At 58.3% G+C, this 25,616-nt stretch overlaps 2 protein-coding genes across 6 annotated transcripts; both read right to left on the reverse strand.

Annotated features, from left to right (window-relative positions):
* Nucleotides 1–195: 195 nt before the first annotated feature.
* On the reverse strand, nucleotides 196–5,397 carry TAGLN (transgelin). The gene is made up of 5 exons (XM_045894969.3): nucleotides 5,240–5,397; nucleotides 1,745–1,936; nucleotides 1,459–1,636; nucleotides 1,097–1,199; nucleotides 196–780 (listed from the first exon to the last, which is right to left on the reverse strand). The coding sequence occupies exons 2-5, from the start codon at nucleotides 1,922–1,924 to the stop codon at nucleotides 636–638; spliced, it is 606 nt and encodes a 201-aa protein (XP_045750925.1). The 5' UTR covers nucleotides 1,925–1,936; nucleotides 5,240–5,397; the 3' UTR covers nucleotides 196–635.
* A 1,887-nt stretch (nucleotides 5,398–7,284) lies between these two features.
* SIDT2 (SID1 transmembrane family member 2) lies at nucleotides 7,285–23,698 on the reverse strand. 5 transcript variants are annotated; one of them, XR_010407100.1, is made up of 28 exons: nucleotides 23,136–23,698; nucleotides 22,252–22,623; nucleotides 20,508–20,629; nucleotides 20,043–20,207; nucleotides 19,906–19,951; nucleotides 19,416–19,517; nucleotides 19,222–19,305; nucleotides 18,214–18,313; nucleotides 17,954–18,019; nucleotides 16,978–17,071; nucleotides 16,570–16,622; nucleotides 15,765–15,836; nucleotides 15,540–15,611; nucleotides 15,308–15,370; nucleotides 14,427–14,545; nucleotides 14,012–14,085; nucleotides 13,845–13,911; nucleotides 13,268–13,341; nucleotides 13,018–13,141; nucleotides 12,698–12,815; nucleotides 12,072–12,208; nucleotides 11,801–11,909; nucleotides 11,469–11,545; nucleotides 11,246–11,317; nucleotides 10,866–10,971; nucleotides 10,150–10,260; nucleotides 8,817–8,930; nucleotides 7,285–8,722 (listed from the first exon to the last, which is right to left on the reverse strand). XR_010407100.1 is itself a non-coding variant. In XM_064577391.1 (28 exons), the coding sequence occupies exons 2-28, from the start codon at nucleotides 22,432–22,434 to the stop codon at nucleotides 8,660–8,662; spliced, it is 2,562 nt and encodes an 853-aa protein (XP_064433461.1). In that variant the 5' UTR covers nucleotides 22,435–22,623; nucleotides 23,136–23,682; the 3' UTR covers nucleotides 7,285–8,659. The 5 variants fall into 5 exon arrangements, 4 of the variants coding, with proteins under 4 accessions (XP_064433461.1, XP_064433462.1, XP_054368250.1 ...); XM_064577391.1 differs by having other exon boundaries at nucleotides 11,246–11,292; nucleotides 23,136–23,682; XM_064577392.1 differs by lacking the exon at nucleotides 15,308–15,370 and having other exon boundaries at nucleotides 11,246–11,292; nucleotides 23,136–23,672.
* Between the last annotated feature and the right edge of the window lie 1,918 nt (nucleotides 23,699–25,616).

The following is a 25,616-nucleotide window of genomic DNA, read 5'->3' on the forward strand; positions in this document are numbered from 1 at the left end:
CCGGTTCCTGAGATCCACTCTCTTCCTTCCTCTGCCTGGGCCTCTGAAGGAAGCTGACCCCCCTGGGATCCTAGAATTCGGGGGTCCTTCAGAGCTGGCGGCTAGGAACACCCGTAAATGTTCCCTGCCTCTTGCCTGCTCATACCTCCTGCAACCAGAAGTGACTAGGGCAAATCAAACTCTGCCAGCCAGGCCTGAGAAAAGATTGATGTATATATTTGTTTCTTTTCTGAATTTCAACCCCCAAAATATTCCAGCAAAAAAATGGGGGGAGGTTGGGCTGGGTTTCCTTCAATGGGCATCTGCTGCCAAGGAGGATGGTGGACTTGCCCCCTGCCCAGCTACCCCCGGCCCACATCCTTCCCCCCTGCCCGGCCCAGGATGAGGAAAGACGGTGGGCGACGGTAGGGGAGCTGGGAGGAGGGTTAGGGGAGTGGTGCTTCGGGGTAAGAAGTTGGGCTGAGGCTGAGGGGTGGGGGAGAGCTGCCCAAGTGCGGTCACCTTTGCTCAGTGACGGAGCCTCGAAGCTTGGCCGGGGCTGAAGGAACTACACGGGTGTGGGTGAGGCAGGCTAGGCAGGATGGCTGCGGCCGGCGAGCTGGGGACAGGCAGGGCCGGGGGCTGGCCCTCTCCCTCTAACTGATGATCTGCCGAGGTCGTCCGTAGCCTGTCATGCCAGCCTGGGAGGCCCCTCTGTTGCTGCCCATCTGTAGGCCGATGACATGCTTGCCCTCCTGCAGTTGGCTCTCTGTGAATTCCCTCTTATGCTCTTGGGCTTTCCTAGAGGCGGGGAAACCAGGATAAAGACTCACCGGGACTGCACATTTTCCACCTGGGTTCTGTTTCCTCTGTCACTTCCTAGCCTCATCCCATGTGCCCCATCTCACTTCTCTTGCTTCCTTCACCTAGCTTGCCCCCCGGGGCCAGGGACACTGGCAAGCAGCCGGGACCCATCTTCCCCCTCGCCTAGACCTTCACTTTGTACCTTCCGACCCTGCTGCCCCACCTCCCTTGGCTTAGCGGTTAGCCCAGGCCACCCCCCATCTCACACAGAGACACAAGCTTAGTGCACAAGGAACCCCTGGTGGCCACGTACTTCATAAACCAGTTGGGGTCTCCACGGTAGTACCCATCATTCTTGGTCACTGCCAAGCTGCCCAGGGCCATCAGGGTCCTCTGCACCGCTGCCAGGTCTTTACCTGGAAGAAGAAAAAGGGGTGGGGGGTAACCTTCAGGACCACGTACACGGGACTCCATGGCAGGGCCTGCCCTGCCTCTCCAGAAACTGGCCAACCCCAAGGGCTAAGGAGGCTGCCGTAGATCCTAGGATGCCCTTGAGTATGGTTGGCATTCCCACTCTGCAGACCTGTTGTCGTGGCATGCCTGGGTCATCCCTTGTCCTCTCTGCCTCAGCTTCCTGTCCTCCACCTGCCTCCTCCACCCCTCTTCTCTCTGTACCTTCAAAGAGGTCAACAGTCTGGAACATGTCAGTCTTGGTGACCCCGTAGTCCTCAGCTGCCTTCAGGAACTGAGCCACCTGCTCCATCTGCTTGAAGACCATGGAGGGAGGGTTCTCGGGCACCTTCACCGGCTTGGCGCCATCAGGGAACAGGCTGTTGACCAGCTTGCTCAGAACCTGCCGGGCAGAGAAGGCAGCGTGGCTCTCCGCCCGGGGCGCCTGCCCCACAGCCCAGCAGGATGGTGAAGCTCCAGCCCCCCCGCACTCCTGTGAAGGGCCACTCACCACGCCATTCTTCAGCCAGACCTGGAAGCCCAGGCGCCCGCGGTCCGGGCGCCCCACATCCGGGCCACACTGCACTATGATCCACTCCACGAGCCGCTCCTCCAGCTCCTCGTCATACTTCTTCTCAATTTTGGATTGTACTTCGCGGCTCATGCCGTAGGAAGGACCCTTGTTGGCCATGTTGTGGGAGAGCTAAAGCAGCACCAGCCGGAGAAGGGAGAAGGTCAGGGGATCAGAGAACCGGCTCTGCTCTCACTTGTGCTAGGCAGGCCTTGGAGCTCCTAGGGGGACGCGCGGGGCGTGGGGGGGTGCCCATCCATCCTAGACATGTATTTACCTCCCCTGGTATCCTCATTTTGTTTTCATGGCACTGCCCATCATCCCCTCTGTCCAGGGAGCTCTCTGAACTTAGGGACCAGAGAAACGGGAGACCAGATCTTTCGAAGTCTAGAGCAAGGATCAGTAAACTGACTTTTGTAAACAACCAGAGAGTAGTAGGTATTTTAGGCTTTGCTGGACATATGGTCTCCGCCATTGTAGCATGAAAGCAGCCTTAGACAATACGTAAACAAGTGAGCATGGCTTTGATCCAATAAAACTTTATTGACACAAACAAGCAGCAGGCTGCGTTTAGCGTATGGGCCAGAGTTTGACAAGCGCTGGTCTAGAGCATTCTTTCTTTGCCAAGATTGGCCACAGAGGCACTGGAGATGCCTTCCAGAGGAGGCCGCACTGCCCCCCTCCCCCGGCGCCAAAATAAAGCAGCAGGTTTCTTTGTCCAGGTAGGCGTGAGGTGGTTTGTGGGTTCTGCCTTAAGTTACAGAGTTCTCTTACCTCTCCCTCCACTTTATCCTCTAGCCCCAAAGCTGGAACTCCAAAACCCAGCTCTTTGCCAGATCAGCCCGGCCTCTGGCCTGCAGCTGCCGAAGAGGCTCACACTTACCCACCTCTGGCAAGGTCTAGGAAGCCAGCAAAACCCACGAGCCTTTGGCCAAGAAGCTGCACTTCCTCAGGTGGGCCAGGAGAGAAAGAACTGCTAGACCCATGGATTTTCCCTTGTGCCCCAGGTCCCGCCACTCTAGTAGCTGAGTAACCGAGGAGCCAGAGTCCTCGGGGGACATCCCAGAGCCAAGAATCTGCCAGCCAGAACATGGGGAGCCCCTCCCTGTGCAGACCAGCAGCAGCTGCTGTCCTGAAGGCCTGGGGCTGGCACTGCTCGGGAGAGCTCCAGGTGTCACGGGGGGTGGTGCCCAGAGCTCCCTGGGAGAGCCCTCCGAGAAAGGGAGCAGATGAGGCCAGACCCATCACCTGGCCTCGGAGAGGTCAGAGGTTGGGAGGGAGAGAGTGGTCTGAGGATGGGGGTAGTCCGCACGCTCCCCGACTCCCTCTCTTGCCACAATCAGACCCTCTCCCCACTCACCACCATGGAAAGCAGAGTGAGCGTCCTCACTTGCCATGGTCCCCAGTCAGCTGCCCTACGCTTCCTTCCCCCAGAGCTGACAACTTTCCTGCATTCAAGTTCCCCATCTGTGCACGGAGGAGGATGTGATCCATCTCAGAGGGCTGTGCCTTCACCCAGGCACTGTCTGGGACTCCCTCCCAGCATCGTCTCCTGCTGGTGACCTGGGGGAGCCGGCCCCTGACCCAGGGACTGAAACAGCGTTCTTCCCAGCCGCCCTCTACTCCTTTTCCAAGTCATCCCCTGAGGGGACAGCAAAGCTTGAGACAAAGAACACGAGATGGATTCATCTAAATTCCAGCTATTGGGCAACTCACTTCTCTCGGATTTGGAAAGACTCAGAGGGCGCCACCACCCATCTCCCCCTCCAGCTGACCCCAGAGAATCCAAAAGCAGTCTCTGCTCTGTTTCCCTATAAACAGCCCAGCCCCTTCCTTCCCCACCCTGCCGTGTGTCTCACACCCTGCCTCCCAATCACTGGGGGTCAAAGACTAGTGGTCAAAACCCACAAGTCAGCTGGGACCAGGTGACTTCGGCCCATCCTTCATCCTGGCCCCGGCTCAGCCTTCACCCCACCAGCCCAGGCAGGCAGCATGCGTCCCAAGGGTCCAAGCACCCACCACCTTCCACAAGCCTATCCTCCTGGCACTCTCCACCCCACCTGCCCTCCCATCTGCCCTCCCTCCCAGACGGTGGGCTGGGCCTGCGAGGAACAGGACGGAAGCAGAGTGCCCCCCACCCCCCGCCACCCCCACCAGCGTTCAGTCTAGGAGATTCAGAGCAGACAGTGAAGGTATCGAGGCTCACGGTGACAAGGACACAAAGTTGCAGCCCCTAGTTCTAGAGACAACATTTGGATTTTGATCAGAACAGGGAGGGGGATGAAAGGCACCCCACCCCCACCCTTCTCCCTCCTGGTGAAGAGTCTTGAAGTGGAGAATTCCAAGAAATCCCTCTCAGTCCTCTGACCAAGACCTCCCCAGGGAAGAGGAGAGGGAGAGGGTTGCCGGCCAAGCCACCCAGAGGCCTTTCTAGATAAAGCCTCCTGGGACAGGACAGGCAGAACAGCCTGGCTGCGCTTTGATCCTCCTGCCCTGTGGCTCCTGTCAGCTTCCCCTCCCCTCCCCTGAGAGAAAGAATAAAGTCCAGCTGTGAAGGGGCAGCGTGCACCTGCTACCACAGGACCCCACAACAACTAGCAGAACCAGGGGTCTCTCCAGGACCCCTGGGCCCCCTCTCTCTTCGAAAGAAGACACAGCTAACAGGAGTGAGCGTCGAGCGTCTGTGGATCTCTGGCATGGCAGGAACGGGAAGCAGCCAGACCCTTCAGGAAGGGCCCAGGGTCCCAGGCCCACTCAGGCCAACGCTGCAAAGCTCCCCGCAGGGCCCGCCCCTCACCCCTCTCTCTGCAGTAGGGTCACCTCCCATTTTCAGAGGATGGAAGGAGCCGTGTGTCCGGAAAGCGGCTCTCATGCAGGTCCCCGCGCCCTGCCACGCCTGCCTGTGGACCTCCCCGCTGCCTCAGTGGCTCCCCAGGGCTTCTCTCTCGCTGCTCAGGCCCTGGGTACCCGCCCGTGGGCCCCTGCTCTCCAGCACTGATGTATTCGCACACCTCCTCGCCTCCTTGTACAGCCTCCTAGATGGACACCAAACAGAGCCTTGTGTCTAACCCAACACCTCGAGCCCATCACCCACCCCATAGGCATGACAAGGGCTGAATACGGGGAGTCCCCCTCGCACCCGTCGTCAGGGTCTTCACCATCAATCCGTCTGCATCAGCCAAGTCATCCTAAACATTTCAACCAGCCTGAGGCTGCCCAGTCCAAGCAATATGGGATTCTAGTAACCTCACCACCCCCATCAAGTAGGACCACTTCCCCATCTGGAGATCAGGAATGCCCGCTGATGGAGAGGATGGCCTTCTCCAGCCGAGGAGCTGGAGACCAGGACCTCTGAGGGCCCTGTTCCCAGTATACCCACTGCTACCGTTAAGCCCTAGCCTACCTTCCCTCCAACCCGGGGATACATGCACTTACAGGGGTTCCTCGGGGCTCGCAGGAGGGAAGGAGCTCTCCGTGTCTGAACTTGGACAGACAGGATGGGGCGCTGGCTGAGTGGGGGGTTTAAAGGGCTGCTGCCGTGGTGATGTCAGCCTCCCCCGCTGGCTCACCCCTCGGCCCCCTCCCTGCTAGAAGAACCCAGCCTGTTCCCCACCCCCGGCCCCCCCAGTGACTCCACACAGGCTCCATATTTGGGGAAAGACACCAAGTTGGAGCAGTCTGCCGGGGGCTGCCCGAGACATTCTCTGCGTGCTTTGGAGATGGAGCGGGCGGGGCGGAGCTGAGCTGCCGAGGCCGGGAAGCCGCCGGGGAAAAGCCTTTTATGGACAGGACCATGAAGGCCTTCCCTGCTCTCTGGACTTAGGGCTGCTCCTTCTTCACTGCTCCCTGCCCCCTAGTTTGAAGGCAGGGGAAATTCAAAAGGGTCTGGCCAGAGAGAGGGGAAAGAGCTGTGGGGAATCCATCCCTGAGGCTGGTGGTGGTCCAACCAGCCACCCTGTCCTGGGGGTTTCACTCTCCTTAGAGATAGGAGCTAACCTTTACTGAGAACCTATGACATGCCAGGCAAATGCTTTGCAAATGCTCTCATTTAATCCTCAGGGCTATATCGTGGGAGCATAATTACTAACCTCATTTTCAGATAAAGAAACAGGTTCAGAGTGCCTGAGTAAGCTCCAGGCCACGTAAGGGGGGTTGGGGGGGGGGGGCGCACGAGTGGCGGAAGCTGGGTGTCCCTGCTGGCCCCCGTGTGGGAGGGGACTGGCTGGCAGACTCACTCCTTCAGTTGTCCCACCCTGCTCAGGTTGAGAGCTTTCGGTGGGGGTGGGTCTTGAGTTCCCTGCTTTAGCTGCGGGTGGAATCTGGGGGCTCAGCGGCAGCTCAGTCCACCCTGGCTCCTATCCAGGCGGTTTCTAAGGCCTGGCAGGGCTGAGACACCAACACTGGGCGGGAGGCTCAGAGGCTGCTATCCTCCCTCCCTCCCTGTGGAACAGTCCCTACCTACCCTAGAGAACAGACTGGGCTCTATCACTCCTGGAAGGAGACCCACTCATATGTGGCTTGCACCTGGCCTCAAGGGTCTGGGGAAAGGGTACCCGAAGAAGGTGAGACTACCAGTGGGGTCTCTTGGGCTGCCCACTGTGAGGGCACCCCACCCCTTTCCCTAGGGCGGCCTGGCAGGGAGGAGCTAACACTCTCCACCACACCCTGGACACCCTCCAGGAGAGGGGCAGCTGAGCTTGGCACTGGGCAGTGGGCGGCGGAGGGGACGCCCACCACAGCCAGCCTCCTAACGCCTGAGCCCAGTGACGCAGAGCTGGAGTGCCCCCCAGTGGTGTTTGCTGGGAAGTGCAGGGAAAGGGGCGGGGGATCTAGAGGGCAGTGCCCCTCTGCTTAGGTCTGAATTCACCAGCTTCCTGGCCCCCCAGATCTTGGCCTCCTAGGCCTGTTGGAACCGAAATCAACTTTCTAGGGTCGTTTCCAAATTCCCTCTTCTGGGAGCCCGCCTGCCCTCTGCGTGCACCTTTAGCCACCATACAGTCTCCATCTTGGGTCCCCCGAGGACCAGCCCCGCCTTGGCCTGCATTCTCCTGGCCATTACAGTCACATCAGGCAGCACTGGGCGCACTCGCAGCTGGCCAGGCTGGGAGAGGCTCAGGCCAGAAGGGAAGCCGGCCTGATTTGCAGGTGAGGGGCCAAGTGGGCAGAGGCTCTGCCATTTGCCAGGTAAGGGGGGGCGGCGGCGGCGTGAAAACTTCTTCACTCCACCATCTTCACTGCCCAACACGGTGCCTGGCACGGAGCAGGCCCCTGATACATGTTTCCTGAGCTGATGCAGTTGCTCAAAGGGGAGGAGAGACACGGGGGACTCGAGGACACATGGGGAAAACAAGGGAGACTCTCTTTTGTTGAAAAGAGAAAGGCAGACCACAAGAGCTGGGAAATGGAGGGCCTCTGTCCCACCCTTGCTTCTCAACACCTCCACCCAGAACGGGGGAGCAAACAGGGGCCCGAGAACCGCGTCTGGCTGTTTCTTTAATTGAATGCAGACTCATTCATAGAAAACAGAAATGCAACCACAGCCTGGAAACAGACATTAAATGGAGTTCTGAAAAGAGATCCAGATCCACCTCCTCTCCCCAGCTCCAGGGAGAGCTATAAAAACAAGTTGGGCAGAATAAAACACACTCCCATCCCCAAGGCAGAGGCCCAACCTGGCCTCCCCCAGTCTTGGCATCTGGAATGGACCAGGTAGGGTGACGGGGATCGAAGGACCAGAGCAGCTAGGGGCCCAGAGCTGGGGCAACTCAGTGTAAACTCCAAAGTTTCCTACACATACGTGTGTGTGACTAACACAAAACTTGGCCGAAGACAGGACGGAAACACAGAAGCCAGCCCTGGGTCCTAGAGTGAGGCTGGACCAGGGACACTGAGGGGAGCATCGTGTCCCTTCCTGAGCCTCCTTCTAAGATAGGCACTGGGGCTCCCACGGCTGTGAGGAGGCAGGAGAAGCTGGGTGCCTCATGTACCCCTCCTTTGCCCCTGGACATTCTTAGGCAGTGTCAATGGCACTGGAAGGCCCCCAACTGGGGCTTGGCAGGACGGAGGGCTGGAAAGAAAAAGGAAGGGAAGGGGGGAATTTGTCTCTCCCTCCAATCCTGGTGCCAACATCAGTCTGGGGGCTGACGGGATAGGAAGGTGACCTCTGAATTCAGCCCCTCAAATCAAGGCGACTCTCCCACATGGACTGACTCTTACTACTACAGAGCCGGTCCCAAGCACAGGTCAGAGGGGGGAGGCTGCACTGCCTGCAGCCCCTCTTAGGCCTTAGCACCAAAAGCCTGGCACCAGCTGGCTGGCCTCCAAAATCCTTCACCCCCATTCATCCTGACTTGAATGGGCAGTGATGGCAGTCAGGGACAGCCCAAAGGGCGGTGGGACCCTGGCGCAGGACAGAGAATCAGGCCCAACCAGGCCCTGGATTGGAGCTCGGGAAGAAGGGCTTGGGGTCACAGGCTCCTGGAGAAGGGAAGGACGGGCAGAAGAGATGAGATGGGCAGGGCAACACCACTTCCCTCCTTCCTCCTGCAAAGGGACTGATGGGAGAGCCAATGGACAGGGCCCGTGAGAGGCCCTCAACACTGAGAAGCAGAAGCCAGTGGCCAACATCTGGGGCTTTAGGGGAGCAGGCCTCCTCCCCGGCAGAGGGCAGATGCAGGGCTCACGGCCCCCGCCACGACTGTCCCAGGCCAAGCGTGGGCTAGACCTCGCTGTCCCGCCACCACCCACACTGGGCCGCAGGGCGGGGACTCACACCCCCAGAGCTACGGAGGCTCTGGGCAGTGAGGCAGAGGAGCTCGGGGGCCCCTGTGAGGAAAGCAAGGGGCCTGGCTCCTGCTAGAAGACGTAGATCTTGTCCCGCTGCACGGTGTCCAGGTCGTCGTCCAGCGTCAGCAACACCTGGGGGGGGGGGGGGACGCCGAGTCAGGCGCAGGCCGCCAGGCAACCTGGGCCTCTACCCACCCCCGTGCTGGGGCAGGGCAGCCTCACGGACCAGGAATGACCCAAACATGGCAATGGAGGACAGGAAGTGCCAGATGTCGTGGTCGTCAAAGAAGTCCAGGAGGATGCAGTCGCGGTTGTGCTCCCGTGACTCCGCAGGCGTTTTCTGGGGAGGGATAACGGGGAGAGCCACCTGGGACGCGGCCCACCCAACCGGGGCCAGACCTGGCCTGCGGCTCCCTGCGTCCGCCCTGCTGCGGCGCCAGGCGCGCGCACCCTCCTCCCGACTCACCCTTGCCCTGTCTCCCACATCTGAGAATCGGCTCTTTGTTGCAGATTTCTCCCCGAGGATGCTGGCTTCTGCCCTTTCCTTTCCCTTAGACCCTCCTCCCTCCGATTCTTCTGCCCTGTATCCAAGCAGCAGGGTGAGTTACCTCGAGACGCTAGAAGACCTCGGAAGCCTCCTACCTTGGGTCCCTGCCTTGGAATCAGCACCTGCAGGCTCACTCGTTCTCCAGAGCGTTCTCGGCGGGTCACCCCCCCTCCCCGCCCAAGGACAACAGGAGCCATGACTGTGGGCCACGACCTAAGGCTGCTCAGGGTCCTCCCTGCTCCCCCATAACCTTATCCAACCAACACCGACCAGACAGCACCGTGTCTGGGGCCGTCCGTGCCAAATGCTGAGATGACAGCAACTGTTCTGCCCTCGGGAGTTCACAGTCTCACTCAGTTCCCAAATTCCTGCTCTCGCTGACCCTGAATCTGCCTCGTCTAGTGCTGCCTCTGGGTCATGACTCCGGTCACAGCATTGCTGGGCCACAGGGCCCTTTCTCATCACCCAAGGCCTTTAGGGCCATGAGCAAGGTCTGCCTCCACCAGGGAGCTTTCCTGGACCTCCTCTGTCCTCGCGTCCATTCCCCCTTCCCGTCTTGTCTATATGCTTTGCCTTGTGTATTATATTGCAAAGAGCAGTCCAGGAACTGATGGTCTCTCTCTCTCTCCTGAACTAGATTATAAGTACTTCAAAGGCAGAGACTCGGCCAGACTTGGTTCTGATCACAGAATCGAAACGTGATTCATGGCAGGTGCCTATGAGGCAGAGGGGAGAGCCTGGTACTTCTGGTTTCAAACCCCAGCTGTGCCACTCGGGGGCTGTGTGCCCCTGGGCAGGTCCCTTGGCCTCTCTGAACCTCAGTTGCCTCATAGGTAAAATGAGGGGAACCGCCCATGCTGGCATGTTGAATGTCAGGAGGGTGAAGTGGGAAGGCAGCTGTGAAAGCATGGTTAGCGCTCACAAACGATGTCTGTGAAGAGAAGTGGCCATTCGTCGGCTCACAGTGAGCCTGTGGGCAACTCCCCACCCTCCCGGCGGGATCGCTACTCACCTGCCAGGTGCTGAGTCCCTGGAAGAAGAAGAAGAGTGCAAAGCCCCACACCACGGAGGTGCAGACAATGCAGAGCAGGGGGATGAGCTTGATCCGTTCCCCACTGCGTAGCTGGGCGGGGAGGGAAGAACAGCCTGAGGGCCAGACCCTGGCCCAGTCCGTTTCCCCGCCTGCCCTTCGTGCCACTTCTCAGCATACAGGATGGATCCTTCAGGAAGCCCTCCTAGATTCACACCCTCACCTCGAATAGCTACACAGTTACCTTGCCCCACACCAGCAGCCTGGTGTCCTCACCCCTGATGTCCACCCTGGCTAGGCCTCCATGTGCACAGAGCCCCATGCTGGCGGGGTACACTGGCCAGGGGGCTCTCCTTGGGCAGAGGCTCCTCTCAAAACTGGAAGGCAGAAGGGTCCCTGCGAAGCGCCCGGCCGTCAGAGGCCCCTGCCTCTGCAGACCTGGTGAGCCCCAGCTCAAACCCCTCTGCACCGCACGGGGCTCTTCCCTCCTGCAGGGCCATTCCTGGAGTAGGGAAGGGTCTCTGGATACAGCTGGAATACATGCAAGAGACTTTGGCCTCTCCCCTCCTAGACCTCATTGGCAGAGATGAAGGAAAAATTCCCACTCCCTCTCAACGCTACCCTGAAGCAGGCTGTACCCAGCTCCGTCCTGCAAAGGCAGGGCACCTGGCGGAGGAGGCTCAGCAGCCCCCACTCACCTTCATAATAATGTAGAAGGCGAAGTACAGAAGCAGGTTGCAGATGCCAATGGCCAACAAGTAGGAGGCGAAATCATTGGGGCGCATGATGAGCCCATAAGCAGCTCTGGCAAAGGGAGGAAGAGCTGGTGAAGCAGGGGAGGGCCAAGAGCAAGAAAGGGGCTCTCCCTCACCCCTACCTCACATTTTATTATGATGTGAGCCCGGGTTCAGAGGCCCACAGAAATTCTAGAACCCGAGGTGCCAACATCTCTCTCCTGAGCCCCCATTTCTCACGCCCAAAGCTTAGAATTTGTCTGTGGACCCCAAGGCAGCCAGTGGCTGGCCCAGTCCCCAGCTGTCCGCCCAGCCAGGCTACCACAGACAATGGCCAGACTCACAGTGACCAGTTGATAATGTTGCCCATAACCAGCAGCACCATGCGGTCCTGGAGGGAAGCAGAGACACGGGGACTGAGAGGGGGAAGAGAGACAGGGAGAAAAGTGGAAGAAGGCCCAAGTCAGCCGGTCCCCACCCTCCCCTGGGCTCTCAGCGGCACTCCCCCCCCCCCCGCCGAGGGACAAGAGCAGATGGAGGAGGAGGGCTGGGGAGCTGGGCTGGTACCACATAGAGGGGCCCGCTGCACTGCCGGATGCAGTCTGTGTAGAGCACGTGGAGGATGCGGCGGCAGATCCCGGAGTCTGCAAGAAGGGCAAGTGCTGACGGGCACCCCTCTTTCCCCGGCCCCTGGCCCGCGCAGCAGAGAGAAGCCCAGGCCTTCAGAGGGCACGGCTATGCCAACCCTCATCTAATTCCTCACTCTGATTCTTCCAGGGCCCCCAGCCAGAGGGCAGAAGCCAAAGTCGGCAGTGAGTCTGGGTCCCCGAGGCCACCGAACCCTCATTCTGTGGGGCCCAGCTGCCCCCCTCCACGCCCTGCCCCGGGCATGCCCTCACCCAGCTTCCAGCGGCCCATGTAATAGAGCTGGGTGCTGAGGAGCAGGGTGGCGATGATGTGGATGACCGAGAAGACGATCCAGAACGCTGTGTTCCCTTTGCCGAACACCTGTCGGGGGGCCGCCGTTGGAAGGGCTGAGCAGGCGCTGAGGAGAGCCGCTCCCCCAGCCCGCCCTTCCTCCCGAGGAGCGGGGCTCGGAGCAGGGGCCGCGGGTGCGCGCACACGTGTGCACCTCCCCGGCGGGGCGGGCGCCACGGGCCAGGGCCTCACCACGCCCAGCACGGAGAAGAAGATGACGACGGCCAGGCAGGCGTAGGCGCTGTAGGCGCTCGCGTTGATGTCTGGGTGTCGCTTCTGGTAGAGCTTCAGCATGCACAGCCCGGCAATCATGTACATGAATGACGTGTCTGCGTTGGGGACAGGGACGTGAGCTGTGAGCACATCCTCCGAACCGCAGCAGGGGGCCCCCAGCCCCAAGAATCCGGGTGGCAGAGACAGCCCCCGCGCCTTCTCGTGGCCACAGAGCGAGCCAGCGCACTGACATTTGAACTCCAGTCCCGTAACTGTCCCTAGGACACCGCACCGCCGCCCCCTGGCCGGCACCCAGCCTGACCTCCCCTGACAACACGGGCCATAGTCTGAGCACCCTGAGGTCAGGGACCATAGCCCAATTATGTTCGTTTTCTCGGTGTTTATCCGTGCCTTTCCATAGAACACACAACGAACGAGTGCGGTTGCACCGAGCTGCCTCTTTTCTATAAACTAGGACATGTGTGCCCACAGGAAGCCCAGCTCCGGAGTCTCCCACAGGGCTGAGTGCTGGGGATCCCGGCAGGGAGGACCTCAGGCAGGGCCTGGCTCTCGGTGCAGCCGGGGAAGAGGGAGGCCCCACTCACCAAACTGGAAGTTGGTGTAGTTGGGGCAGACATGATAGCAGGCACTGAGCAGCCCCTCCATCATCAGCGCTGTGCCCATAGCATAGAACAGGCCGAAGTGTTTTGGGATCCCACATTCCTGTTGGGGAGAAGTGAAGGGAAAGAGGAGGTGAGGCAGGAGGGAGCGGGGGGGTGGGCGGAGGGAGAAAGGGCAGAACCGAAGAGAGGGCGAGCAGGAGAGAGGAATGGAGAGGCATGTGGGCAGGGCAGGGCAGGGCCGGGCGGGGCCGGCCTGCTAGAAGGGCCTGGAGCCACGGCCTCAGCGGCAGGTGCTCTCTCACCAGGGCATGGAGGTCATTGCGCAGCAGGGCCCGGTTGTGGTTGATCTCCCGCTGCAGGATGATGAGCAGGAAGAGGAGCCCCAGCAGGATGTACCCCAGGTTGCTCAGGATGTTGTTGAAGGCGCTGGAAGGGGCGACAGGGGGCGCTTGGCCTTGGCCCCATACTCTGGCCTCTTCCCCACCTAAGGCAGCTCTGGGCAGAGCGCCGGCCCCCACTCCCCCCATACCCTAGCTGAGCCCCGATCTCCACCTGAGGTTGCCCAGGGGGTGGGCACAGAGGAAGTTGTAGTAGCAGATGTCCTGATTCCCGGTGACATTCACCACCTGCAGGGGAGCGGCAGGGGCTGCTAAAGCACCTGACTCGGCCCAGAGCCCAGGCGAGAGGGAGCCAGGCCCAAGCCCGGGCCACACCACACAGTCCCACGCGGCAAGCGGCTCGCGGGCACATCGGTGCTCCCGGCCAGCCCTCTCTCACTGCCCCCCCCTCCCCCAGTGCTAGGTGGAGCCCAAGATCATGGGGCATGACCATGACAGAGGGTCTTGCCTCACAGCACAGAGAAAAGGGAAGAGAAACCGAGACCTACCAAGTCACATGGGCCTAGTTGCGTAAGCCCTGTGACAAGCTGCGGAAAGTGCCGTCACTGTTGCGTGCTGCCCCATTTTGCAGATGAGAACACTGATGCTCAGGGAGCTCAGCTCACCCAGCCCATGAGGCAGATTTAGGATCTGAACCCGGGTCCTGTGACCTACGACCTGTACGCACGCCAGAGCCCCAAGCTGGGACGCTGGGCGAGGGCGCTCTGTACAGGCCCAGGGGAGCTGCTCACCGTCTGGTACGTGATCACCAGCTGCACCACAGGAAGTGCATAGAAGACAGCGATGGTGGCGATGTTCCTGCGGCGTGGGAGGGCGGCGGTGAGGAGGCAGGACCCGAGACGCCGCCGCTACACCACCCTGCCAGTAACAGGAAGCCCGGCCCCCGCGGCCCGCTCACCAGAAGTAGATCTGGTACTTTTTCCGAAGGATGCGTTTGTCCTTGCGTGCCAGGTCGGCCACGTAGAGGTATTGCTGGGGAGAAGCTGGAGTGAGCCCCGCTTTCCCACCGCCCGGGAGACTGGGAGAAGCCCCTCTTGCCCAGGTTAGAGGAGGACATGAGAAGTACCCCCACCCCTCCCACAGGCCATAATTCTGCAGGGCATGGCTCAAGGCCACCCCGTTGCTGCTGGCCGATTAGTCTGGAAGGGCTGGGAGCAGAGTCGGCTTCCCCTGGAATCAATCCTGCCCCAGTTGAGCTCTTTCCCTTTGTTCCCCTAAGGTGTCACCCCAGAGGGAGATGTGCTAGGGCCTGAACACAGAATCTCCTTTCTTTGGGAAACCCACGGCCAGGGCCAGCCCGCATGGCATCGGACCTTGGTGCGAATGACATTCTTGTCCGAATCGATGTCAGTCAATGTGTCGTAGTCATCCTCCTCCACAGAGCTCATGGAGTCCAGGCGAGGCCGAGTGCCCACAGGGTCTAGGGAGCGATCTGGGGTGGGCAGGAGGGAAGAGTTAACCAGTAGGCACAGAGCCCAAGGTCTGTCCCCACCCACCTGGGGCAATTGTCACAATTACTGGGCAGTGGGAAGAGGCAAACTGTGGGCTCAGAGCAGGGGTGGAGGTGGGCTCAGGCCCAGGGCAAAGGTATTGGGTGCTCCTAAGTCCTTGAGGGGAACAAGGGTGGGTTCTGGGAAGAGGCCACCAAACAGGGGGCCACCAAACTGAAGTAGGACTTCCAGGCCAGGACCCTGAGCAGACCTTGGGCCCCAGACACAAGCAACAGGACTGAATTCAGCAGAAGTCATGCTGATTAGGTGCCCAGCCGTGTGGGTTCTGAGAGGACACTGCCTTGGCCCCCACTGGGTAGAGACCCAGTGGGCTCTGGGGTGCAGGCAAGGGTGACAGGCTGCCTCTAGGAAGAGCACCTGCTCCTGTTCTTTTCCGGTGCCTTCAGAAGCTTCCTCCTGCGACCGTGCCTGACCGGAGCCCCCAGAGGCCAGGACATGACACCCCTGCCCATGGGCCCTACCCCGGCAGGCCAGGGAGTGAGGGTTTGGCAGCAAACCACAACATCCGGCCTGGGGGCGGTTGGGTGCCAGCCCACCAGCATCGAGGCCAGTGCCTGCTTCTCTCACAAGACACAAGAGCGGGCGATTATTGGCATTAGATGGGGAAGCCATGCACAAAGCGTCTCCCTGGCCCCCTGGCAGGAGCTGACTGGTGGAGCAGCACCCCCCCACCCCACATCTACCCATGGCAATGCACAGCTGCCGCATCTGGCCAAAGGGGAGGCGCCGCTTGAACTGGTCGTGCCCTTCAAAGGAAAGGGAAAGTTACCGGGAAGTGGGGCCAAGGAGGCAAGACGGAGAGAGGAGGGGGTGAGGAGACAGCAGCCCCTCTCCCGGTGCCAGCGCCTGCCAGAAGGGGCTGGTGCCCTTCACCACGCTTCACCCAGCCTGCTCGGCCCCGCCGGGCTCACTCACCCTGGTAACCGTAGGACAGGTCTCCAGTGCCCGAGCTGTCGACCAGGCCGTCCGTGGACCCGGAGCTGTTCTCTGCGGGGCACACGGGACGCCGTGAGGCCGGTGGGAGGGCGCGGGGACGCTGGGGTTGGGAGGGGCCCGCTGCCACTCTGCCGCCTTGGAGGGGGACGTCCAAGGAGGCCAGGCTGTGAGTGGGCAAGGACAACCTCTGGCGCCGACACGTACCAAAAGAGCCGTAGTTGTAGCCCTCATACGGGGAGCTGCCAGGGAAGGAGTCGGCGAGCACCCGAGGGTGACCTGCAAGGAGAAATCGAGGTCCCCTCAGCTCTGGAAACAGAGAGGGGCCAAAAGCCAAGGAGAAGAGAGAAGAAAGACTCCAGACAGACACGGAGGGGCCACGGCAGCAGCAAAGAATAAGCACCTATCCTGACAAACACACCTCGCTCCCACCGCCAAAGGCTGCCCCAACCTCCCACTGTGTCCCCGTGGAAACCCTGGCCATCCTTTGTCCTCGCTATGGTGGGGGGGGGGGAGGTCAAGGAATCGATGGGTCTAAATGGCCAGCTAGGACAGCGAGCATCGGCCTGCCCAGGTCCCACCCAGACACCCCGGTGTGTCCGCTCCCTCCCCCATTCTGGACCTCAGCTCCTCTGCCCACAGCACCTGGAGCTTACCAAGGAGAGAAGCTGAGAGAGAAGGTCCCAAGCAGGAAGGAGGATAGACAGAGAGGGAAGGATGGAAGAAAAGGAAAGAGAATGAAAAGTTAATCATCGCCCAGACGGTGAGCTACATCGCCTGAGGCAGACAGTGTAGCCAGACCCAGAGAATGAATCGAGTGGCAGCCGTTAAGGTGGGCACGTTAGGGTCACAGGGGTACAACAGCCCAGGCCCGTTTCCATCTGTAGAGTGTTATTCCCAGTCTGAATATCCAGAAGCCCCAGCTGGCCTTTCCTCCTCCAGCCCCCAAGGGATCCATCCAGCAAAGCACAGAGCAAACTCTGCCCTCCCTGCCCAGGCCCTCTGGAGGTACCGCTTTCGGGGCAGGCTCGGTCCATGGCCACCAGAAGCGTCTTCTTCCTCTGCCTGCAGGAACAGAATCCAGAGGCAAACCAGAGGGGCAGGATGAGGATCCCTCCAATGCTGGGCCGGCCTGCCTTCCACCCTCTCCACCCCATAACCCTGTCCTCCATCTGTGATCTTAAGGTTCCTCCCAGGCTGGGAAGCAATGCGCGGTTTCCCTACTTGGGTAGGAGGTTGAGGGCAGGGGTTGGTTTCCAGAGGAGAGGCCCATGGACCACCGACCCTAAAAGTTAGGACCCGTCTTCCTATGCCCCATGATGGTGCGGACCGTGACCCCGGGCTGGCTCAAATCCTGCCAGGCCAGCTCCCCTGCTCGACCCACCCCAGTAAAGGGGGACGCCCGGCAGCCCCGCTTTACCTCCAATTCTCCCAACAGGCCAGGAGGATAGTCAGCAGATAGAAGGAGAGAAATATGCCCAGGCAAAAGAGCATACCACCAACATAGGCCTCAGCTGTCGGGGGGTAAGGAGGAAGATGAGCATACCAAACCTTCCAAGACCACCCGTCACGGCAGACGAGGGCCCAGCCACAGCTCCCCCCACCTCTTCCCTCAGTGACCTGGTGGGGTGAGCAACAGGCAGGTCCCCAAATATGCCAAACTCTGACATGATTCCTGCCTTCACTCCTGTTGCTCCCTCTGCTAGAATTTTCTCCTCTCCCTCTTCCTCAAAAACTCCATCCTGTTTTCAAACACAGCTTCCTTCCAAACACAGCTCGGGGAGCGGGGGGGTGTTGTGTCCTCCAGGAAAGCTGCTCTGTCCTGTGGTCCCAGTGACCTGTCCTTTGCCCTTCATAGCTCTCAGAATGCTGCGAGCCAGAGGACTCAGCCAGAGCATAACACCCGGCACACAGAAGGTACTCGATAAATATTTGTTGGATGAAGAATCCATACAAGAGAGGCAGCTTCTTTCCCCTCCCATTACAATCCCTTATTTTTATCTTATATTTTCCAGTTTACAAAGGGCTCCATCCAATCACTCAGTAAATATTTATCGAGCATGACTAAGGGGCCTACTACTTTCCTGCTAATTTTGTGCTAAACCTCACAACTTGGTAAGACCCCGGGACAGAGCCTATTACCCACCACGATAGAGACAGGGAAACTGAGGCTCAGTGAGATTGCACTGCTCACAAGGGGCGGAGAGAGAACAAGAACTCAGTACATCAATTGTTAGTCTCGACTCTACCACATCACTCAGGGACCCACCTCCGGGCCGCCCATCGTGAAGGGTGCCAAGAACACTCCCCCTTCCAGGCCCGCCAGTCTGCCATGTAGGTCTCCCTCCCCCTCCCCCAGGTCTGAGAGGCAGAGCCACTCAGCCACCCACACTCACACGTGACTGCTCGAGATACCACCACGGACAGGGTTTTCTGGCGGTGCCCTTGATCAACCGGTTCATCTGGAAGCAAAATGTCAAACAAGTAGCCGCCTGGAGCTTGGCTAAAGTTTGTAGGACCAGGCCTGGGAGAGTCCAGGGCCAAAACCCCAAACCCGGCAGAAACCCCACCCCGCATCAGCCACACAGGTTCTTCTACCTCCCGGGGAGCGACTGAGCCCTCCCCAACCCTGGCCAGGCCAGGGCACACCGTGTACCTTCTACAAAGGGGTAGAAAGGCAAGGAGCCCCCACAGGCCTGGTCTTCAGTCTTCACCACCACCACCACGTAAAAGCTATTGCTGGGGAAGTCTTTGCGCTGCAAGATGATGATGATGATGATAAAACCGTCATCACCATCGATCATCATCAAAATCAATCAACAAAATACACACATAATTTTACTCAGCCCTCACTAAGATTCCTACAAAATAAGTACTATCATTATCCCTATTAGGCCTTAGGGTTACACAGCCGGTAAGTGGTAGAGTTATCTGGCTCTAGAGCCCAAACCATGACCCTATGCTCTAGCCAGGTGAGCAAATGTGTGTATGACCTACCACCGTGAAGCCCATGGGTGCCCCATTACGGTCTGGGCATCAGCCAGGAGAACAAGTGGAGGGGCCCCTACTGCCTCCTAAGAGTTGCAACTCACATGTTGTGAAGTGAACATAATATGGCTTGCACACCCTGCCCCCAGCACAGGTTTTAGCCTTCACCAAGGGCAACACTCAGCATCAGCCAGGGCCCTTTTCCCTCTCTCTCTCTCTCTCTCTCTCTTTTTTTTAAAGATTTTACTTATTTATTTGACAGAGAGAGAGAGCTCAAGCAGGAATGGCAGGCAGAGGGAGAAAGCAGGCTCCCCGCCAAGCAGGGAGCCTGATGCAGGACTCGAGCCCAGGACATTGGGATCATGACCTGAGCTGAAGGCAGATGCTTAACGGACTGAGCCACCCAGGCGCCCCCCCTTTCCCTCTCTTAGCTATCATTACAGTGAATGAAATAGATATGACAGCCAGAAAGGGTACTCTGCTCTTTCCTACTCCCCAAGGTGATTGGGATGATGATTCAACCCTCACATAAATTGCAGAGCCCCAAACCTCAGGGACTGGCAGGCCAAGACTCAGTCTTATCAGTAGAGTAGAAATGGGGTAGGGGTGAAGGACCAAGGGTTTGGAAAGCTCAGCACCTGGCTACATCTCCCACAGGGCCATGCGCATTTCCTACCTGCACAGTGATGGCGGCCTTCTTGGTCATAGTCTGGTACATGCCGATGAAGGCTACGTTGTTGTCTAGATCATATACAGGGCACTACAGAGCGAAGAGGGGAGAGGCGAATGGGCAGGAACCTGGGCCCTGGGCCCCCTCTTTAGCAGCCCTGCTACCCGCTGGTGGAGAGCAAGAAAGGGCAGGCAACTTACCAGGACATCCTGGATGGAGATGACTGAGCAGGGGAAGGCCTTGTTGGAGGTCACCTTGACAATCACCGAGTCCACTCCCTCCGGGAACTCATACTTGAAGTACTGAGGGCACAGGAGGGCAGGGAGAGACCCATCTCATGAGGATGCTCTCTCTGTCCCTCTAGAAGGGAACAGTGTATATCCTCTCAGGGTTGGGCAGTGGAAGCTCTCTGGGGAGAAGGACCCTGACCCTAAGCAGCCCTATTACATCACTCCCCTCAACTTCAGGTGGGCACTCAGGATAGTGTCCCAAGAGGCAAGGAGGAGAGGTGGCGGCCAGACCCCATGCCTCTGCAAGTCCCACGCGGCCTGTCCCCTGACCACCTCAGGGCCAGAGTCCTTCCATGGCGAGGGGACAGCCAACCTGGGATTCCCAGCAGGGTCTGCCGACCACTCCCACTCCCATGTAACCACTTCTCCTCCCAAGGGTCTGTTGCCTGACAAATCTTACCTGGGGCTGGGCTGCTGTGGTATTGAAGCTAAACTGCTCCCCAGTCCTGGAGGGAGAAAAGCCCCCCCCATCACGGTCACTCCCTGAGCTTGGCAAGGAGGCCAGGCCCGTGGTCCCCTGGCATTGTCCTTGCACACCTGAGCACGAAGTCGTCCATCCGGCTGACCCGGAGCTGGTAGGTGGTGTTGACCAGTGACAGGGTGGACACATCCACGTAGAAGAACTGGACCTCGGACTCGTTCTTGGTGGGAGGCTGGCACAGCGTTCGCTCCACCTTTTGGTAGAGGTACTTCCGCTGATACCTATAGCCCAAAGCAGAAAGCCAGGACGTTACTACTGTCCCAGCCAGCAAGCCACGCCACAGGAGCAAGGCCCCAACTCCCCCACTCTGCTTTCCAGCTTCTCCCTACTCCTAACCCAGCTAGGCTGACAAGCTCCAAGTTGGCAGGCTTGCCACTGAGCAGCCCCTTGGTTCAGGGAACAGCGAAGAGAAACAGAGGGGCTCCTGGGTGGCCTGAGGCCCTGGATAAGGCCCTGGGTGAGGCTCTGGGCCTGGCCTGGCCGAAGCCTACCCCCCTCCCTGACCCCCAGGTCCTACTCACAGCCCTCGCAGGATTAGGGGCACCTGGAAGGACACCACAGCCTCCTTCTGGCGGACCACAAACAGCAAAGGAGCCCCCTTCTGCTTGTTCAGGACATTCACAGACACACGCACGCCTTCTGTCTGCAGAATGATACGGAAACACCCCTCAGTCAAGCCTGTAGGACTCCACCTCGGCTCCTCGGGACACATGGCTCCAGACACTGAGCCCTGCCCTCCGTCATGCTGACCGCTTTGTTCCCCCCCACCACCACCACCCCCAGTCAGGCTGGGCAGCAAGCTATGCCCCTTCTTCTGCCACATCAGCCCCAGTCTCCAGGAGGGATTTGCCCCGAGTTAGAGAAGCTCTTAGAAGAGGCCCTGTCCTGGCTGGCAGGTATGTGCAGGGCAATGGGATCCACACAACTACAGGGCCTCACTTCCCAAAAGGAAACACAACGGAGACCTTGGACATCCGCAGGATACCCCATACCTATCCATGTTCTTGGGATATCCACGCATAGGGACACGGGGACACAGGAGAGCAAGAAGTGTTCCTCAATTTTCTTCCTTGTGAGCCAGGAAGCCCCCACTCAACAACTAATCTGGGGGCCAGAGCCAGTGGGGAGGTGGGGAAAGAGACTGTGGAAAGCTAAGAAAGCCAAGTTCTATCCTTAGCTCTGACCAAGGGCTAGAGCTGTGGAGAAGTCACTTCACACTTCTGAGCCTTGATATCCCCCTCTGTAAAATGCAGACACTCTCACCCTTGGCACATGGAGGAACATACACAGAACAGCGGGAGCCAGTAATATCAATCCTGGTAATGCTTGGTATTGGGCTGCTGAGACCCAAGCCCTAGGGCAACGTTTCCCTAAGGGGTAGAAGACCATAACTCTCAGGATGACCCCAGTTATGGGGGAGAAGGAAGAAAGGACTCCAAGCAGGAGGACATCAAACTTCAGAGAAACAGGCACAGAAGGCAGACCCCGCCCCATCCTGAAAAATAATCAGACTGCTACTATCAGCTCTACCCCTTCTTAGTAAACCCCATCATGGAGAGTGTTAGGCAGGAGACCACAGAGCCAGGCTGCAAGAATTCTCCAAATCTCAGCTCTGCCCAGGGTCTAGACTTCCTAGATCTAGCTCAATCAACATTTAACTCGTGGCTGGGGAAAAAATGAAAGAGAAAGTCAGGGTGAGGTAGATTCCTCATTGGACAGAAACTTCCTCTCTCCTCCCATCCCCCTTGGAGTTGGTCTTATCTCCACCACCTTCTACTTACAAGGCCAGCTGGTTTTCTAAGGCAGAAAGAGAGCTGGGAAGTCCTGCATTCATCTCCCTGGGGAGTCTCAGCTATAACTTGGCTGGGCAGAGCCTTTCAGTCGGCCTGTCTCATCTCCTTGGGGTTTTCTGGGCCAAGCCCAGTGGCTAGCCTGCTTCCCCCTGCACCCTGACGAGTGAGGCTATCAGATTTGGGGTGTTGGACCAGCCCTGCTCAGACCACAGCTGGTGGAAAGGAGGGGGTCAAAGAGAAGATGGGAAGGAGACAACTTTAGAAACTGTCCAGTGGGAGCTTCAGAGAGACGCTGGTGGCAAAGCAAGGAGGACTGGTCAAGAGAGTCCAGTGCGGTTCTGGGAAAAGGAAACCCGGTGGGGTGTGGCGTTCATGGGCCTCCTAAAAGAGTAGAGGATTGACTGACTCGCGGAGCCCTGGTCCGCTCACCCACTCACCACCAACCCCCAGCCCAGCGCAGCCCAGCCCTCACCCGGTTTCGGGTCACAGTGTGGTTGAAGGTGTAGATGTTGACCAGCTCGCTGTTGACCTCATCCACGTAGGTGCGCTCAAACTCGGCGTCTTTCTGCGAGACGTTCTTGGGCCCCAGAACCCCCAGATGGCTCTCGACCGAGGCCACCAAGAGCGCCAAGAAGGGCAAGCCCGGAGCGAACATGGCCCCGGCAAGGCGGCGGCGGCGGCGGCGGCGGTAGTGGTGGGGACGGTGACAGGCGACAGAACACCTCCGGGACGGGTTGCGGCTCCGGCCGCAGCTTCCAGCATCTCACCAGGACCAGAACTTTAACCCCGGCCTGAGATTAGGAAACGTCTCCTCCCCGGAGCCGCAGAGACGCTCCTAGGGGGCCTGGCGAGCAGGGGCGGCGGGAGAGGGAGGGGAGGGTGTGGGGTACGGGCCAGCTCGCGAGGGGCCGAGCGCGGCCGGAGACCCCGCGGCCGCCGGCGGGGGCCGGGAGAGCCGGGGGGCGGCTGGTTGCTGGGAGCTTGGAGACGCCGGGGAAAGGGGAGGGAGGGACGGAAGCCGGCGGCGGGGGCGGCCGGGAAGGGAGGAGGGTCTGAGGGTGAGGAGCGTGGTAGGTGGCAGCGACCCGACGCCGCGCGGCGCGGCGCGTTTCCTGGGGGCGCGGGCCCTTTAAGGGCGGGCGGCCGCCGCAGCCCCGGGGCTCCCAACTCCGGGGACCGCGCCGGGCCGCGAGGCGGTAAACAGCAGGGCGGCCGGCCCGCCCGCTGACGTCAGGGGAAACTGACACAGATTTAAAGGGCCAAGCCCCGGATTGGGCCTTAAAGGGGCCACAGCCCTCCAGCTGGAAGCCGCCTCGAACTCCTATCCTGCTACCACCTCCTCTTTCGTCAACCTACCCGTCTCTGGAGGCTCACTTTGGTTGGAATAGACGGATGTCTCCGTGAAGGATCTCCGAGTGTGGGATTCTTGTTGACAAAGTCTTCTTTGCTCAAACGTAAGGATCTACCTCCACCCTCACTGCCTTTACCACCAACATCCTCCATCCTTGGGCCATTAAGAAAGGAAGAACTCAATCAGGAAACAGGACGGGCGCCTTCCCGGCGGAGGGATGGCTGAGGCACAATGACAGACGGAACCTCTGTGTCCTCTTACTTTCTACTGCAGCGGCCGCGAGGCTTCGGGGAGGCCTGGAAGCTTGCAGGGCTTTCTCCTCTTCTCTGAAGAGGCAGCTAAAAAGCTCATTGAGTTAGTGACTTTCAGTATAAATCGATGAAAACTTTTCTACAAAACATTTGGCCCGTGTTTCAAGAAGTTTAAAGAGCTTTATACTCTTTGACAGAGTAATTTCACTTTTGGGACTCTATCCTAAGGAAATAAGAAATACAGGTTAAAAATGTGTAGGCAGGCGCCTGGGTGGTTCAGTCGGTTAAGCGACTGCCTTCAGCTCAGGTCATGATCCCAGTGTCCTGGGATCGAGTCCCATATCGGGCTCCCTGCTCTGCGGGCAGCCTACTTCTCCCTCTCCCTCTGCCTGCTTCTCTGCCTGCTTGTGTTCTCTGTCAAATAAATAAATAAAATCTTAAAAAAAAAATGGGTAGGCAGTAATGCTTATTATTGCAATATTTATAATATAAAGCATAAAGGAAACAGCCTAAATGTCCATAATGAGGGAATGGTTAAAGGTGCTATTATCATGAAGCCATCGAAAATGATGCTTAAGACTTTGAGGAACATGTCAGCAGAGAAGTCACAATATGACACTGTGTCAACGGTCTGGCTTCCAAATACGTAGGCATGCATAGAAAAGCGTTGAAAAATCTTTGAATTACAGATGATTTTTAAAATGGCATGTGTCATTTTCCTCTAATTCCAAAAGTATAGAAAAGTACCAAAAAGAGAAGAAAAATCACTGGACTGTGGATGGTTTCAAAACGTTTTTATACCTTTTAAAAATGTATAAATTTTCTACTATGCACATGGGTTTTTAAGACAAATTAGATATGTTTAAAGGAAAAGAAAGAACATGGCCACCTCTGAAATTGGCAGACACCCGGATGAAGCCACCTGCGCCAGAGGCTTGTGAAAATTCTCTTGCTCCCAAGATTCCAGCAGCCGCAGCTCCTGCCCCTGCCTTATTCTCTGGGCTTTGTTCCAACGAGGACTATTTTATCTCATGGCCAATTATAAATATTTATTCATTCCTGCAATACATATTTAATGGGCACCTACTACGTGCAAGTACTGTTCTTTTTATACTAGGCAAATGGTGCGTGCAAGAATTAGACCTGGCCCCCTGCCCAAGCAGTCACACTTGAGGATGAAGATCAGAAGCAGGCTGCAGGTTCCGGAGAACCCTAGAAAGTCAGACCAAAGGGAACCTTAGCAGACTCCTCGACCAACCCCTCATTGTGCAGACAGGTAGTGAGTAGCTTACTAGACTCCAGCACGTCTAGACAAACCTGAATCGGAGGACCCTCGGGATAACAGGAAGATTTTTCATTATAAGCCCATGCAGTCAGCAGCCCAGTTGGGGTAGTCGATGTAGGATTTCCACATTCCAAGTGAACTCCTCCTCATCTTGCCAGTAAATCTGGAACTCAAAGAAAATACTCCCACTCTGAGTTTGAGCTCCCCACTTAGCTTGACGTAATTTAACTGGTTTCTGCAACTTTCCTGGGTGCTATGAGAACCACTAGTCTCAGCTATAGGCTGGTTGGTCCGGGGGCTGTACTGAATAAGCCCAGACTGGGGGCATTCCAACTCTGCCTCTTAGGCCTTGGGGCAAAACGTGCTCCCCCCCAACCCTGCCCGGCCTGTTTAAAATGCATATCCAGACACAACTTACAGTTGCTGAATTGCAGTCTTTGGAGGTGCAGCCCAGGAATCTGGGTTTTACAAGCACTCCAGAAGCTTGATATGCACAATACATTTTGAGAACCACTGCTCTGAGGCCAGACAACTGGGACTGGGACTGGGACTGCTGGTATTTGTTTGCTCCCTTTCTTCTAGCAGTATCTTAGGAGAAATCTATCTAAATAAACCCAGAAGGGATCCTTCCCTTTCGCAAGGGCTCATGGGCTTAACCTTTGAATCCTCAGCACCCTCTGTGTTCAAACAGGGTAGGAGGGCAGCAGCCCCATACTTTCTTGCAGTTCTCAGGTCTGCAGAACTTTCCTCAGCCCTTCTGCCCCACCCCCTAGGGAGGGAACAGCAAAACCCAGTTATGAATAGGTCCTTTCTCAGGTCTGGCAGTGCTGAGGAGAGAAGGCCTTTTTGTCGGCTACAGCAGTTAGCATAAAAGGGCAGTGCTGGGTCTCAAAGCCAGACTTATGAGAGCAAAGGAGGAGACGTCAAGGCCTTGGGGCAGGCCCCTGGGC

This window comes from Mirounga angustirostris, unplaced genomic scaffold (genome assembly GCF_029215605.1).
Source record: "Mirounga angustirostris isolate CCGP_5_RB_7025 unplaced genomic scaffold, mMirAng1.0.hap1 SCAF_13, whole genome shotgun sequence".
NCBI lineage: Eukaryota > Metazoa > Chordata > Mammalia > Carnivora > Phocidae > Mirounga > Mirounga angustirostris.